A 13391-nucleotide genomic window follows, 5' to 3' on the forward strand; every position below is an offset into this window, starting at 1 on the left:
CCCAACTTTCCTGTCAGACCCGAAAAATATGCAAGGCTCGCACTGCCGCTGAGAAGCAGGACAAAGTTTAACTTCTCTGTTGGCAGTCGGAGAATAACTCCCAGGCAGGATTCAAGCAAAAGATCTGATTTGCTGAATTCTGCTCTTTGATTTGTATTTGTATGTTATTGCTACTGCTAAGGTTGTTGCCAACCTCAATTAGATCACAAATGAGATCAGTTTAATTCAACTCCCAAACTGTGACCTGACCATGGTCTGAAAGTATTCAAAAACGCATTTTAAGCCTTCCTTTGATTTCAAAAGGAATACTGCATGCTTGGTCATTCATACAAATAACATAAAACGTAATTATGGGATGATTTGGCAGATGACATTCCTGCCAAACGACGCTCCATGCCAGAGTCTGTAACGCTATGGCTGCTGTCCTGGTGCTCGAGAGCACAGCACCCTTGTGTAAGGTGGGAGTAATGGGGTGTGTGCGATGTGGAGGTGTTTAAATGCACTTGGGGAGGCAAATGCAACAGCAACAACCACGCCACCATTAAACCCCCCAGTCAGAAACTGCTGTATCACTTGGAAGGGAAGCGGATCCGCACTATCAAATCTCCAGGAGGCTGTGACAAAGGGAGCTTGCAGCTTGACACACGGGTAACAACATAGCAAACACCTTTAATTCTGTCATGTCTCATACCCTTTGCTTTCTCACACATTTGTGGCTGCTCTAGCATTGACACCTACACTTCAAAAAAAAAAAAAAAAAAAAAAAAAAGAACCCTTGACAATAAAAATCCTCAAATGAAGCAATCTTATTCCAGCTAAAAAAGAAACACCTGGAAAGTTATTCTTTTGCCCAGCAAAAAAAAAGTAACTTACTAGCTCCTGCTTCTAACAGCTGAAAAAAAGAGCAGAAAGCAGCAAAAGAAGTTCACTTTTGGGAATGAGAAGCTCCCAGAAAGCTGTTGGCTTTCCTTGGAGCCTGGGAGCTCACAGGGAGCCACTCGTACAGGTTTGCCGGCGTAACTTCTCAGCTATTCTGCTGCTCGAATGCGAATCCTAAATTGACCTTCCTGCCTTAGCCGTGCTTGGGAACGTTCCTAGAGAGGGTTTGGGTGATGTTACATCTGAGGGGGTAGGTACAGAGCGTGCCTGTGTGCTGGCACACACACAGGTGAAGCCTCGCTGCTGGAGCAGCCCTCTCCTGTCCATGCCCCCAGCTCTCCCCAGCCCTTGTCTCTGATGGATTGATCCCGAAAGCTTCAGCTGCCACCAAGTCCAAGACGCGTCAGGCTGAGCGGCTGCTGTGGCTTCAGCAGTGCCACCCCCTCGCTTGTCCCCCCCAAACGCCGCAGTGCCCCCACTCCAGGCCCAGCACCTGCAGGGCCTGGGCCGGGCCCCAGAGTGCAGAAGGAGTTAAGGCTCTTTCCAGCATTACTGGGTAGGTTAATATCACAGCTGCTTGGTAAAGCATTATCCAGCACCTCACTTAACAAAAGCCTGCTTTTGCAAACAGACTCCTACTTTTCCCCAAGTGTCCAAAGGTGTTTACTGAAGTAAATCTGCCTAAATCCTCCATTGCTTGGGTCATGGGGGTGGTTAGGAGGGTGGAAGGTGTAGAGATAATCTCTTTTTGTAAATTCTGTAAATCTTCTGGGAAAAAAATCAGGAATCTGTGTCACATGCCTCTGTTCAACTGGTAACATCTCGGTTAGTGTGCTCCTTATGAGTGAAATCTGCCATAGCAGCTACAGGAAAATAAGACATCCCTCTCGTTTCTCATTGTTCAAACTGTTCTTCCCTCTAGAAGTTCCTTTAGCACGTTTAATCTATTTGCTGATGGGGGAAAAAAAAAAAAACCTGTTAGGATCTTAAAAGTGGTTTCTGGGAAAAAAAAATAAAAATGACAGTTTGGTCGGCAGGAGATAGTGTAGTTGAAAACTTGTCACTTGAGATTTCTGCACTACCCCGGTTATTCCAACACCAGCAACTGCATATTACTTTTTACATGTTGCAAATAGAGGCAAACAACACAGGAAATTTTGACAGCTCTGCCTGAAAGGGCTTAAATACTTCTCAGTAAGCAGGATCCAGTTATAAATAAACCTTCTCTTGGTGAGAAAAAAGTGGCTACGACCAAAGACCTCAATATTTTTCTAGAAAACTGTCTGATTAAAAGCACAGAAGAGCTTCTGAGAAACAAACAAACAGGCAGATATGGGGGGGGACACACACAGGGATGGGGGCACGGAAAATGCACATGAACGTGACTACAAAACCCCACGAGGGAGCCCGGCTACAGAAACTTCCACAAATCTCGCCTTCCTCCTCCTCCTTCTCCTCCACCTCCTCCTCCTCCTCCTCCTCCGTCCGCATTTTCTGGTGCCGCCGAGGATTCGCTGAGTCGCTGCTTTTCCCCGCCGGGTCGGGGCAGCCCGGGCCGGCCGCCAGCCCGGGGACACCCCCGCCACCGCCACCGCCACCGCCACCGCCGCGGCCCCCGGCCCGGCCAGCCGCAGCAACACCCAGCCCAACACTTCACCAGAAAGCAGGCGGGGAAAAAAAAAAAAATTAAAAATTAAAAAATTTAAATTTCAGCTGGGGAAAGGGCGATTTTGCCCCGCCAAATCTGCCTCACCCCCTGCCACCCCCGTCCCCAAGGTCATGGTGAGTAAACAATAATAGTAATTAAAACAAAATAATAGGCAGCAGTCAAGAGCTGAGAGTACACACACCTGACCCTAACTATAACAGTCTTCTCAGAGTAGAATTTGATCCCTCTCTGACACTTTCTACCTCAAGTGTTAGAGCGAGTGGCCATGAATAGTACAGGCATGCCATCTTGTAACACTATCTGCCTGTCAGAAGAGCCAAGGCTGGGTAGAGCAGGATCTATATAAGGCTTGTAACTAGGGGAAGCCCAACAAACAGCTACAAACACCTAAGTTATTTTACTCAGCCTCCACCCTTCTGCTTTTTCCCCCCTTCTTCTCACTCTTTTTTTTTTTTTTCTTTTTTTTTTTTTTTTTTTTTTCTTTTCATCTTGGCTTTCTGTTGCAGAATGCAAATGTAGCCTGCCGGCGGTGAATGGGCTGAATTGTGATTAAGAAGAAGAAGAGCTCCTTTCTTTGTTCTCCCCTCAGGGGATGTTTACTGGGAGAGACACAGCGGATCAGATATGAAAGGCATTCAGGTCAGCATTGATGTGAGCGAAAGTGAAATCATACCTAAGGCATTCAAAAGACCGCCGTGTCAGGGGTTCAGCTAACGGTGCATCTACTGTGTCTTCCCTGTTAGGCACAAAAAAAAGGGGGAAAAAAAAGGAAAAAAAATATCTCTCCACAAACAGGCATTTTTTAAAAAAATGAAATTACCACAAAAATTATATAGAGAAGGAAAATAAAAAAGTTTTCCCTCGCTTTACCTCCAGAGCAGAAACTACAGGACTTAGTGCTCTTTGCCCTTATGATCACGGATGGGGCAGGTCGACTTGCATTAATTGTAGCTGTTGGTATCAGCATCCTTTTTACGGGGAAATGAATCTAACCTGAAGTGTGAGCGGTTATTTTCAAGCACACCTCCACATCCCATCTCCCTCTGCCCAGCACACGCACGCATAGGTGCAGGCGCATGTACACATGCACCTCTCCGTGTGTCCCAACGAGCTGCGTGGCTCATTTATTCTGCTCCTAACCACGAGCAAGCGTTTCTTGCCTCCCTCAGAAGCCAGTCCGGGTGATAAAGGACAGGGTGGCATATCAAAACAGCACAGCACACCTTCAAAAGTGATCTTTCATTGACTTGGAAACTCCTCGAAACACTTTGCTGCAAGCTCGCAGCGCAGGAGGATGGTGATCGGAGGCGTAAGGAGTTGGGGCACAGCTCTGTAAGTTAAACTGCTGCAAGGAAGAGTCTAGGCATTGTCGTTTTATTCACCAAAAAAATCCCACTTCATGAAGAAATATTTGGATCTTACTATTTTTTTAAGTCTATACTTCTCCCAGCCTAGTTATTCTCTCAATAGACTTTCCCAGTGCTTAGCTGACACTGTTGGCATAACAGAGATATGTAAATATGGAGGGGAAATATAGCAAATTACAGTTAAGCATACAAAGAGTTAGGAGGTGGCTGCATTTACAGGGGTTGAAACGAAAATGAAAACGACAGATCATTTTTAAAAAGCCCCCAAAAATTAAGGAACAGGACTGGATGTCTTGTGCACTAACCAGCCCCACTATTCTGAATTTGTTTCCACCTTCAGAACCTTAGTTAAAATATATTGTTTGTCTAATGCTCACATCTGCTTTAATGGTGACGTTTAATTCTGAAATATTTTCAACTAGTGTTTCTGCATCACAGATTTTTCTCCTTTTTCTCTATACTCTAAAAAGACAACTAAAGAGCAATCAAAAAGGTGTCTGACTTGGCCATTCAGACAATTGCACCCTTGTGGGAATGCTGGAATGAATGGTACAGTGGACACCCCAGCACTATTGACGTTATAAACATGTAAATGAAACACATTAGGGCAGACAATCAATTGTCTGTGAGCACTGCAAACCTGCACTCCCTTTCTATGTGACAGGCACAAAATAGTGTCTACCTTGGGAAGCCATGGTCTTGCAGAAAAAAAGGACAAAGAGTTCTCTTTCACAGAGGAGAAAATGCACCTTAAAAGCACTGGGATAATGCAGATGCCAAAAACTGTTGTGAGGCGAAGAATTTCCTATTTCTTGGAATGAATGTGGGGCTGCTGTAAAAGAATCAACACCCTTCTTTCCACTCTAAAGGGAGACACACATTTTTCTTGGGGAATATTACCAGCCTGTCCTGAGAGCTTGCATCTCAGTCTCCCAATATATTTCCCCTTCCTCGGGCAGTTGGCTATGTATAATTATCGATAATTAACTTGTAATGGTTTCCTTATCACTTTTTCTTCCCTTTTCAAATACGCCTTTTCCAAGCCGTCAAATGCATTTTCTTGCAGCAATTAGAAATTCCCCCAAAACTTTCCTTGCGAAGCATGTGCAATAAGCAAAACCAGTAATTACCGAATGGTCACAAATGGCAAACAGTAAATCAGGCACTAATCTCCAAATTCTCTGGGTTTCTCGAAACTCGGAAGAAAATAAATAGATCCGACTTGACACAGAAAACAACCTCCCCTGCTCCATGTCACAGCTCTCAGCCTGGGCATGAATCTGCACCGAGAAAATGTGGCTGGATAATCATTACGCCCTGGCCACTCGCATTTATGGCATTAATTTTTAATACCTATCTCCAGGTGCTTTTCTGGAGGTGGTAGCAGTACATTTGTCTCGCTACCCAGTGAGCCAACTCCCGGAGTAATCTCCTCGCAACGGATTCCCGGCCCTGGGGAGCTGCCCGGCCACAGGAGCGCTCCGGGTGCCCGCTCTGCCCGCTGCCACCTGGGCTGCACAGGGAACAGCTGCCTCCTCACACCCCAGCCTCAGTCTAGCTGCCTCCAAACTTCTCCAGGCAGGGAAGACAAGACTCACTTCCCACTCACTAAAGGCAGCAGGCAGGCTTGCCTATTTTTTCCTTCTTCTTTTTTTTTTTTTTCCCCTCTTTTTCAAGTGAGGAATGAAGGAGGTTTTTCCCCCTTCCCCAGCATCCCTGGCAGGAGGGTGGGTGGGTATCTTTTTGGGAAAGGCTCTGAGCAAGTCTAATCGTCTCTGCTTGTTTGGTCTGTGGTCTTGGATCAGGCGCCCTGAAAGCATTGAACTTTCTCCCTTTTCTTTACAACTGGAAGCGAGGTGGCAAAGGAATCAAAGAGAGCTGTTTACTGAAACTTTGGGGTAAATTAGATACAACTTTCCCCCCCTCCCCCCCTTCGCGGGGATTTTAATTTCACTTTGGATTTTCGAGGAGGGGAGCGGAAAGGATGGGGAAAAAAAAAAACCTCAGCCAACAAACGCCAAACCACAACAACACGGAGAGAGGCAGCTCATCAGGCATGGCAGGGCAGGGCTGCCGGCCGGACAGCGCTGCTCCCGGGCCCCGCTCCGCGCCGCTCCGCGCCGCTCCGCACCGGCGCTGCGGCCGCCGGCGCAGCCCCCGCCTCCGCGGGGCGCCCGTGCGGAAAGGGGGCTCACTGCCCTCTCCTCCTCCTCCTCCTCTTCCTCCTCCTCCTCCTCCTCCTCTTCTGCCGCCACTTCTCTCCCGAGTGAAAGTGCCGCGAAGTGAGTCAGGCGCTGGGAATCATCTGACTGAACTTCCCGGAGCTCCGCCGCATTCCTGGGCTGCCGCTCCCGCACCTCCCGCACCCCCCCCCCCCCCCCGCCCCGCTTTCGGGGTCCTCTCCTTCCTCATCCTCCCCGCTGCCCCCCCTCCCCGGGGTCTCACCCCTCATTGATTTCCACATCGCCTCTCTCAACCCACCCCCCCCCGCACACCTCTCCTCCACTCCAGCAGCTCTCATCAACCCCGTTATCTTGGAAAATCCCGAGCCTGCTTCCTTTCTACCCTATTTAGCTCCGCTGTAATTTTATCCAGCCCCGGTATCTCATCCCGAGCCTTGCCCATCCCCGCACACACGCAGATACACGCACACAGGCGTGGAGCCCACTGAGGCATTAGTTGGATTATTCTGTTTTGTCCCCGTCTGTAATGTGTCTGGGATTCACTAACACTCCTCTCGCTTCCTTCATGACCATCTATTTTTATTTTCTTTTTCGTGGCTTCTAAATTTTATTTTGGTTCAGCTGCGTTTCTAAGGAATTTCTGTCCGAGTTCGATAAGCATCACCGTTTCTGGTGTTATCAGCAAAGACACAAGCTCAGAAGTAACATCTTTTCCACGATTCCAGGAAAGAAGAAAAATCCACTCAGTCCAGATAAATCCTAGGCAATTCCCAACGGGGAAGGCATTGGATACGTGCTTGTCGAGAAAGAGAAAATGAAAAAAAAAAAAAAAAAAAAAAAAAAAGAAAAAACAAACCCACCCTCGCTCTACCTGCTCCTCAGAACCAGGGCATTTCTCACTCAGAAATGAATGAAAGAAACAAATTAGGGAGCACAAAGAGGAAAGAGGGGGATAGACAGAAAGTAGAGAATTATTTCCTTCCCCCCCACACACACCCCGTGTCTTGGCCAGAGCAAGACACTGAAGGGAGAACTCAGCCCTTCGCACAAGCAGTGCACACACACTTGAAGTTTGCAGGATCTTTAAGTGGTTACCTTAAAAATCGCAATTAAACTTTCCTCTCCCAAGTGTGGTGGCTTTTCCAAGTTAGTGCAGCTCCCTGAAAACACCCTTTTGCATGGGAACAACCAGAATCTGCCACCCCGCTCCATACGTGCTCCCAAAGACTTGGCTGCACTACCAGGATACGGTCCTGGTGTCCTGGGCAAACAGAGGCATCCAGTATTTTTTTTTTTTTTTGGGGGGGGGGGAGGGTAAGGGTGGTGGGGTTTTTTTTAGTACTCAAATCATGTTGAGAAAATATTAAACACGTAGATGCATCCCTCACCGGAGAGCATGTGATGGGTTTAACACGCTAAACTAATAGTCTTGCCTGGAAAAGCAAGGAGGCTGAGGAAGAAGAATAAAACCCCCTCAAACACTCAGAATATTCTTTACTGCAAAAGAGCACTTCTGGATGCGTTGCTTTAAATCTCATTCTCTTTTTCTCTCAAAAATGACTGTTTAACATAAGAAAAAAGGCTACTTGACACAAAGCTTTTGTTATCCAGTTGATCAGCAACGTGCTTTAGATACTTGTAAGGGGAAAAAAAGCCCCACAACAGACATTGATTTTAGAAAATCAATAACCAACATTTAATAAAAAGAACAGAGGAAACACAAGAGAGGAGAGGGAAACATTACGTGTAATTTTAATGTCTACTAAATTACCCAGAGATGAGGGGAAGGGGAGGTCTCCTCTGTGAGGACCACCTTAAATAATGACAGACACAAGAGTAAAGGGTGGTGGTGGAGGGGGAGAGACTTTAAAAAAAGATAACAAGAAACGGATCCTTGGGAAGCTGCTCGGAATATATTATTTTAGTTGTTTTTCTTTTTTTTTTTTTTTTTTTTTTTTTTTTTTGTAATACTAAGCCAAGCAAATAGATCAAAGACAACACAAAGGGAAAAGCCAGTGTAACATAACGAACAGTTTCTGACTAAAATTCCTCTATCACTCCCCCATATGGCTCGACGCCTCCACCACAACAAGAAAAAGACACTCACACGCACACACACACACTCACACTCACAACCTAGAGAGAGGGAAGGGGAGGGGGGGCAGGATCATTTGTTTCTAATCAACATTCTCTTGTCTTTGTGTTTTTTGTTGTTGTTGTTGTTGTTGTTGTGTGTCCCCCTCCTCCTTCAGCCCCCCTCCACCTCCACCTCTCCACTTAAATGAAGTAGCTGAGCTATAAGCGCATGGGTTCAGGTTCACACAAATATCTTCCTTCCTCCGGCTCCTCGAGAGGAAAGTTGTTGGAAGTGGGGCCGGGATGGCCACGGAGGGGCTGCGGGCAGGGAGGGGGAAGCTGGCGGCGGGGAAGCGGCTATCAGCCGGCAGAGAAAGGAAGAAACTAAGGGAGGGACGGGGAGAGACGGAGAAAGAGAGACCCACCACACCAGTGAAAGCTGCCAAATGTGAAATCAGCCCAGAACACCGCGTCCCACTGAGCCCCGGCCCTGCGCGGCCGGCGGGGACCAGGGGAGAGGGCAGCGACGGACAATCGGGCACCGAGCTCATTAGTATTATTAATTATCAGGGAGGAGGAAGTTTCATTTTCGAGTCCCTAACAATAAGGAAAAAAAAAAAAAAAAAAAAAAAAAAAAGAAAGAAAGAGAGAGAGAGTCGCTAACTCGGTGCCAGCCCTTCTCGGGGTTCTCACGCTGCCGGGTTTTTTTCCCAGGGCCGCCCGCCCCGCTCGTTCCGCGCCGCTCCGCGCCTCCCACCGCCCCGCTCCGCTCCGCGCCCCGGCCCGGCCCGCACTGACAGCGCCGGAGCGACCCGGGGAGCAGCGCCGGGCGAGCCGGGCCGCCCCCGCCGCTCCTCCGCCGCTCCGGGGCAGCGGCCCCGCCGCTCCGGGCCACGGGGGCAGCGCCCGCGTCGCTCCGCGCCCGCGCAACAAACTTTGGGGCGCGGCGGCGGCGGGGCGGGCGGCAGCGCGCTCCCCCCCGCGTCCCTCCGCACCGCCGGCGCTCCGCGGCCGCGCAGCCCCGGCCGCTCCAGCGGGACGCCGCGCAGGGAGGCGGGGGGGCGGCCAGCCCCGGGCTGCCGGGCGCCGTGCCCCCCTCCCCGTCCCGCTCCCCGTCCTGCCGCCGCCTTTCCCCCCACGGCCGCGGCGGAACCGGCCGGAAAAGTTTTCCCGGGGGGCCGTCTTACCGTTTTTCCTCCGGGGGTTGGCTTGTTTTCGCCTCTTACACCTGGGGCCATCCGCCATGATCTGCTGCTTCATTGATAAGAGTGGATCAGATGGCAGTTCGCATGGGCTCGACTCCCTGATTCAGCAGCAGCGGCAGCGGCAGCAGCAGCAGCAGCACGCAGGCTCTATGTAACGACCAAACACAGCGACAATGTGGGCATCGGGATGTCCCATTTAAACGCAGGGCGCCAACGGGGACCCCAGTTTGCACCCGAAAAAGAACCCATCCACGCACACGGCGAGGCTGGCCGTGCCGGGGGAGGTGGGACGCGGTCGGAGCGGGCTCCCCCTCTCTCCCCAGCCGGGCAGATTTCTTCTTTATTTATTTATATATTTATTTATTTATTTATTTCTGCTCCCTCTCTCTCTCTCTCTCTCTCTCTCTCTGTGTGTGTGTCTCTGCGTGTGTGTGTGTGTGAGCGCGTGTGCGTGTGTCTCCCTCCCTGCGTGTGTGTGTGTTGCACCAGCAAAGCAGATCAGAGAGAGAGAGAGAGAGACAAGAATTACATCTCAAATGAGTCATAACTCATGACCGTATGAGGGAATGCACAGCTTTTACAGTAGGCTGTTTGACTCAATGCTAGGCGGACCATTTCCTCCTAAAAGTACTTTAATTTGACACTAGAACTTCTTTTCACGCGAAATCCTACCCTTCTCCTTCCTTCATTTTTTTCCCCCCGAAGTGCTCTCCAGCAAAGTGATAGGAGGAGAGGGAAACATGGCTCTCCCCTGTCCTTTTGGGGTAAGGCTCAGCACGGATACCTCCCCCTCCCCCTAACAACGAGGAGTGTAATTATAAACCTCTGTCACCTTTTTAGTCAGTTTGACAATATTCAGGGTTTCCCCTGCCCCTTAGTTAAACAAAGCTTCGGAGTGTCATTTTTTTTTTTCCTTCCCAGAAAAGAAACAGAAATCAAAACTACCGCTGTCAGAGTTTTCAGCCTTCCAGTTAGGTTTTGGGGTTTTTTTTGTTGTTTTTAAGGAAAAAAAAAAAAAAACAACAACAAAAAAAAAGCAACTTGTAAACTTTTAGACCTACTGTGTGTGTCTGAGTGCCCGGGCTGGGCAGGAAGCTCTATCTGTCAAAGGGAGAGAGGGGCAGGAGCGTTTGGTTTGCTGCAAGAACGCTCCTGAAACTCAGTCCCTCTCGAAGAAGATGCTGTAGCTTTAAAGATGCTTTGACTTGAGGATTAGTTTAAACAGGGGGCTATAAAAGATGTAACAGATGCAAACTGTAAAACAAGGGCAATTAACCCTTGCTCTCCTGAGCAGGATGCCCCCTCGCCTTCGCATCTATTGTCTTCTCCTGCACTGGGAGTTTTACATAAAGCCTAAAAAATGATTACCTGACTCAACAATTTCAACATATATATATGTATTTTAAGCCGAGTGAGATTTTTTCCCCCCCTTTTCCTCTTTCCCCTCCCTTGTGTTTTTTCACTTTGCTGGAGCTTCACACCAGGACTGAGCAGTGAAGTGTGCTGCTGTTGGGTCTTTTTATTCTGCTTGAACTCTCTTCTCAGGCGTTTACTGTTATAAAACCTGCTTGGCTATAAATAAAAAATAATAAATCTCCAAGCAGGTAAGAGGATGGGGAGATTGAGAGAGTGTGCATAGGGTCAGCGTGTTTATTCACACTCTCCTGCCTGGGATTCCGCCTGGACAGAGGGAATGGGTGGCTCTGTGGATGTGGATGAATGTGGCTGAGCAAAGAAGAAGCTGAGAAATGTGCTAGAAACTTCAGTATTTGCCAGTTATTCCCGAGGCTGGGGTGGGCAATGGTGGCATCACCGCGGCAGATCTGCCAGGAGAGGAGAACAGCAGGGAGGGAGGACAGGCACCGAGGCGAGCCCGGACCCTCAGCCTGCCTCGGCAATTGGCGTTTTAATGCAAAACGACCAATGGTGAATTGTTTTAAATGCATTTCACTCCCTTCCCTACTCTCCAGCCTCCCGTAAAAAGTTGTCAATAATTTTAAACCTGCAAATTTCGAGAACACTTTTCTTCCCAGAGGATCGGCAAGCTTTTAAAAAATATGTATTAATTTTATTTTTTTTTCCCTTTTGGTAAACGACTTTTAAGTTCCAGTCTCTACTTTCACTTCTTGCTTTAGGCTCCCAGAAGCTAAGGTGTTACTTCACCCAGCTTCACAAAATAAAATATAGAAATGAAACCAACTATGCAGACAAAACAGCAAAACTTTCTGTTTGGGGAAACACAATCCTTGCCGGGGAGCCCTGCCCAGGGCTGGGGCTCCAGCGGTGCCCGGCCGGGCTGGCTCTGCATGCTCAGGGCATGCAAAGCATTAACAGGTACCTGCAAACTTTCAGAGCTCAGATGTAAAACCTGAAACAAAAAGAGCAGGAGGTGGGTGGGGGGATGTTTCAGGGTTTTTTTTTGCAGGAGGACGAAGTCCTTTCCTAACACTAAAACTTTTGCTGCTGCGTTTTAAAAGGCACCTCCCGTACCTGGCTGACAGGTAAGGGGAGCAGGGGTGGTGGTGGCACAGCCCCGAGCACCCCGAAACTGCTCATCCCTTCCTGGAGCGGTGCTGGAGTGACTTCGGGTTTCAGTTCAAAAGATTGAAAAAATTTAAAAAAAAAAAAAAAAAAAGATTTTTCGCCCCAAGTATAAACAATCCAGAAAAATTAAAATACTCTCGAAATGAAATAACCCCGCTGATGCGTGAGATGATGTGAAGAAAAAAAAAGAGAAGAGAAGAAGAAAAAAAAAAAAAGAGAGAAAATGGAATTAAATTCCGAACCTACCTGCGAAGTCTTGTTTGTAGTTTTGGCCAGAAATGGTGAGAAGAAAAAGCATGAAGAAGCCGCGAAGTGGAGGAGAAAAGGTGAAGGGAGATGCAGCTCCTGGAGAAATTGTAAAAAGCCTTGCAAAGAGTTGTCGGAAGGACCGTTATTCCTGCTGGGCAGGTTAGGACTGATCTCTTTCTGCCACTCCAGGAAACACAAACCTGGGGACGGACTGACGTGTTACGCCTCTTCTAATGACATTTTTTTCTTTTTCTTTTCTGTACGAGCGAGAGGAGAGACCCTGCAACACACGCCACCTATCTTTGTGGGGAGGGATAATTGGAGAGCACCAAACGTGAGCATCATGTGGAAACGTGATCGCCAAGTTTCTCTCTGGGAAAGGATCTGGGATAGATTATACCTTGAAGTCTCCGCGAACGCTTTAGCGGCAGAAATGCAATTCCACCTCCTCCCGCCCGCCCCCCGCCCCGCGCCCGCCCCCCGCCCCGCCGCTCCGCTCCGCGCCGCTTCGCGCCCCGCGGAAACTCAGCGCGCCCCGCCACCGCATCCCAACCCCCCCGGGGGCTGCGGCCCCCCTGCCCCGCGGATGCAACCCTGCCCTCCCCCCGCGCCCAGCCCGCATCTCTGCCACCCCCGGGGCGCATCCCCGCTCACCCCCCCCGGGCCCGAGGCGCGTCCCTGCCCGTGTGTCCCCCCCGCCGCATCCCTTTCCCTCCCCCGGGCGGGATCCCCCGCCCCCTCCCCAGCAGGATCCCGCCGGATCCCCTGCCCCCAGGCTGGATCCCTGCCGGTTCTCCCATCCTCGGGCGGGATCCCTGGCGGTGCCCCCCCCGGCGGGGTCCCCCCGCTGGCCCGCCCGCCCGCCGAGCCGGCCAGGGCCGCATCCTGCCCCGCACCGTCCCGCGGCCAGCGCCGCCGCGGGCTCTCGCCTCTTGCCGTGGGGAAAACTTACCCTAACATAAAGCCTAGAAACTAAACTCTGCTCGGGTACTGCAAATAAGCTCCTGGCTTGTTTTGGTGCGGTTTTATTTTTATCCTTCACGCGTTTCTTTTGGGGCTTTTTTCCCCCCCCCCGCCTTTCATTTCAGCACTCATCCAGGTTATTTGAATAGTCAGCTAAATCTGATGAAAAAAAAAAAATCAACCAAACGTGCTGAGATCTTACAGTCTATCTGTTTTGTTCACAGATATGGATCAGGGGTGAGATGGGCTCTTTTCC

At 49.5% G+C, this 13391-nt stretch overlaps 1 protein-coding gene across 5 annotated transcripts in view; it reads right to left on the minus strand.

Annotated features, from left to right (window-relative positions):
* Nucleotides 1-13322, minus strand: part of ZEB2 (zinc finger E-box binding homeobox 2) — a 115249-nt gene extending 101927 nt beyond the window's left edge. For 2 of the 5 annotated variants that reach the window (XM_053983030.1, XM_053983026.1), the window contains exons 1-2: nt 12170-12611; nt 9362-9526 (exon numbers count right to left, since the gene is read on the minus strand). In XM_053983030.1, the coding sequence (XP_053839005.1) occupies nt 9362-9434 (73 nt within the window). In that variant the 5' untranslated portion in view covers nt 9435-9526; nt 12170-12611. Of the gene's footprint in view, nt 1-9361; nt 9527-12169; nt 12612-13124 lie in introns of those variants that run through there. The other 3 variants (XM_053983027.1, XM_053983029.1, XM_053983028.1) reach the window with 3 other exon arrangements.
* Between the last annotated feature and the right edge of the window lie 69 nt (nt 13323-13391).

The sequence above is a fragment of the Vidua macroura genome, chromosome 7 (genome assembly GCF_024509145.1).
Source record: "Vidua macroura isolate BioBank_ID:100142 chromosome 7, ASM2450914v1, whole genome shotgun sequence".
Taxonomy (NCBI): Eukaryota; Metazoa; Chordata; class Aves; order Passeriformes; family Viduidae; genus Vidua; species Vidua macroura.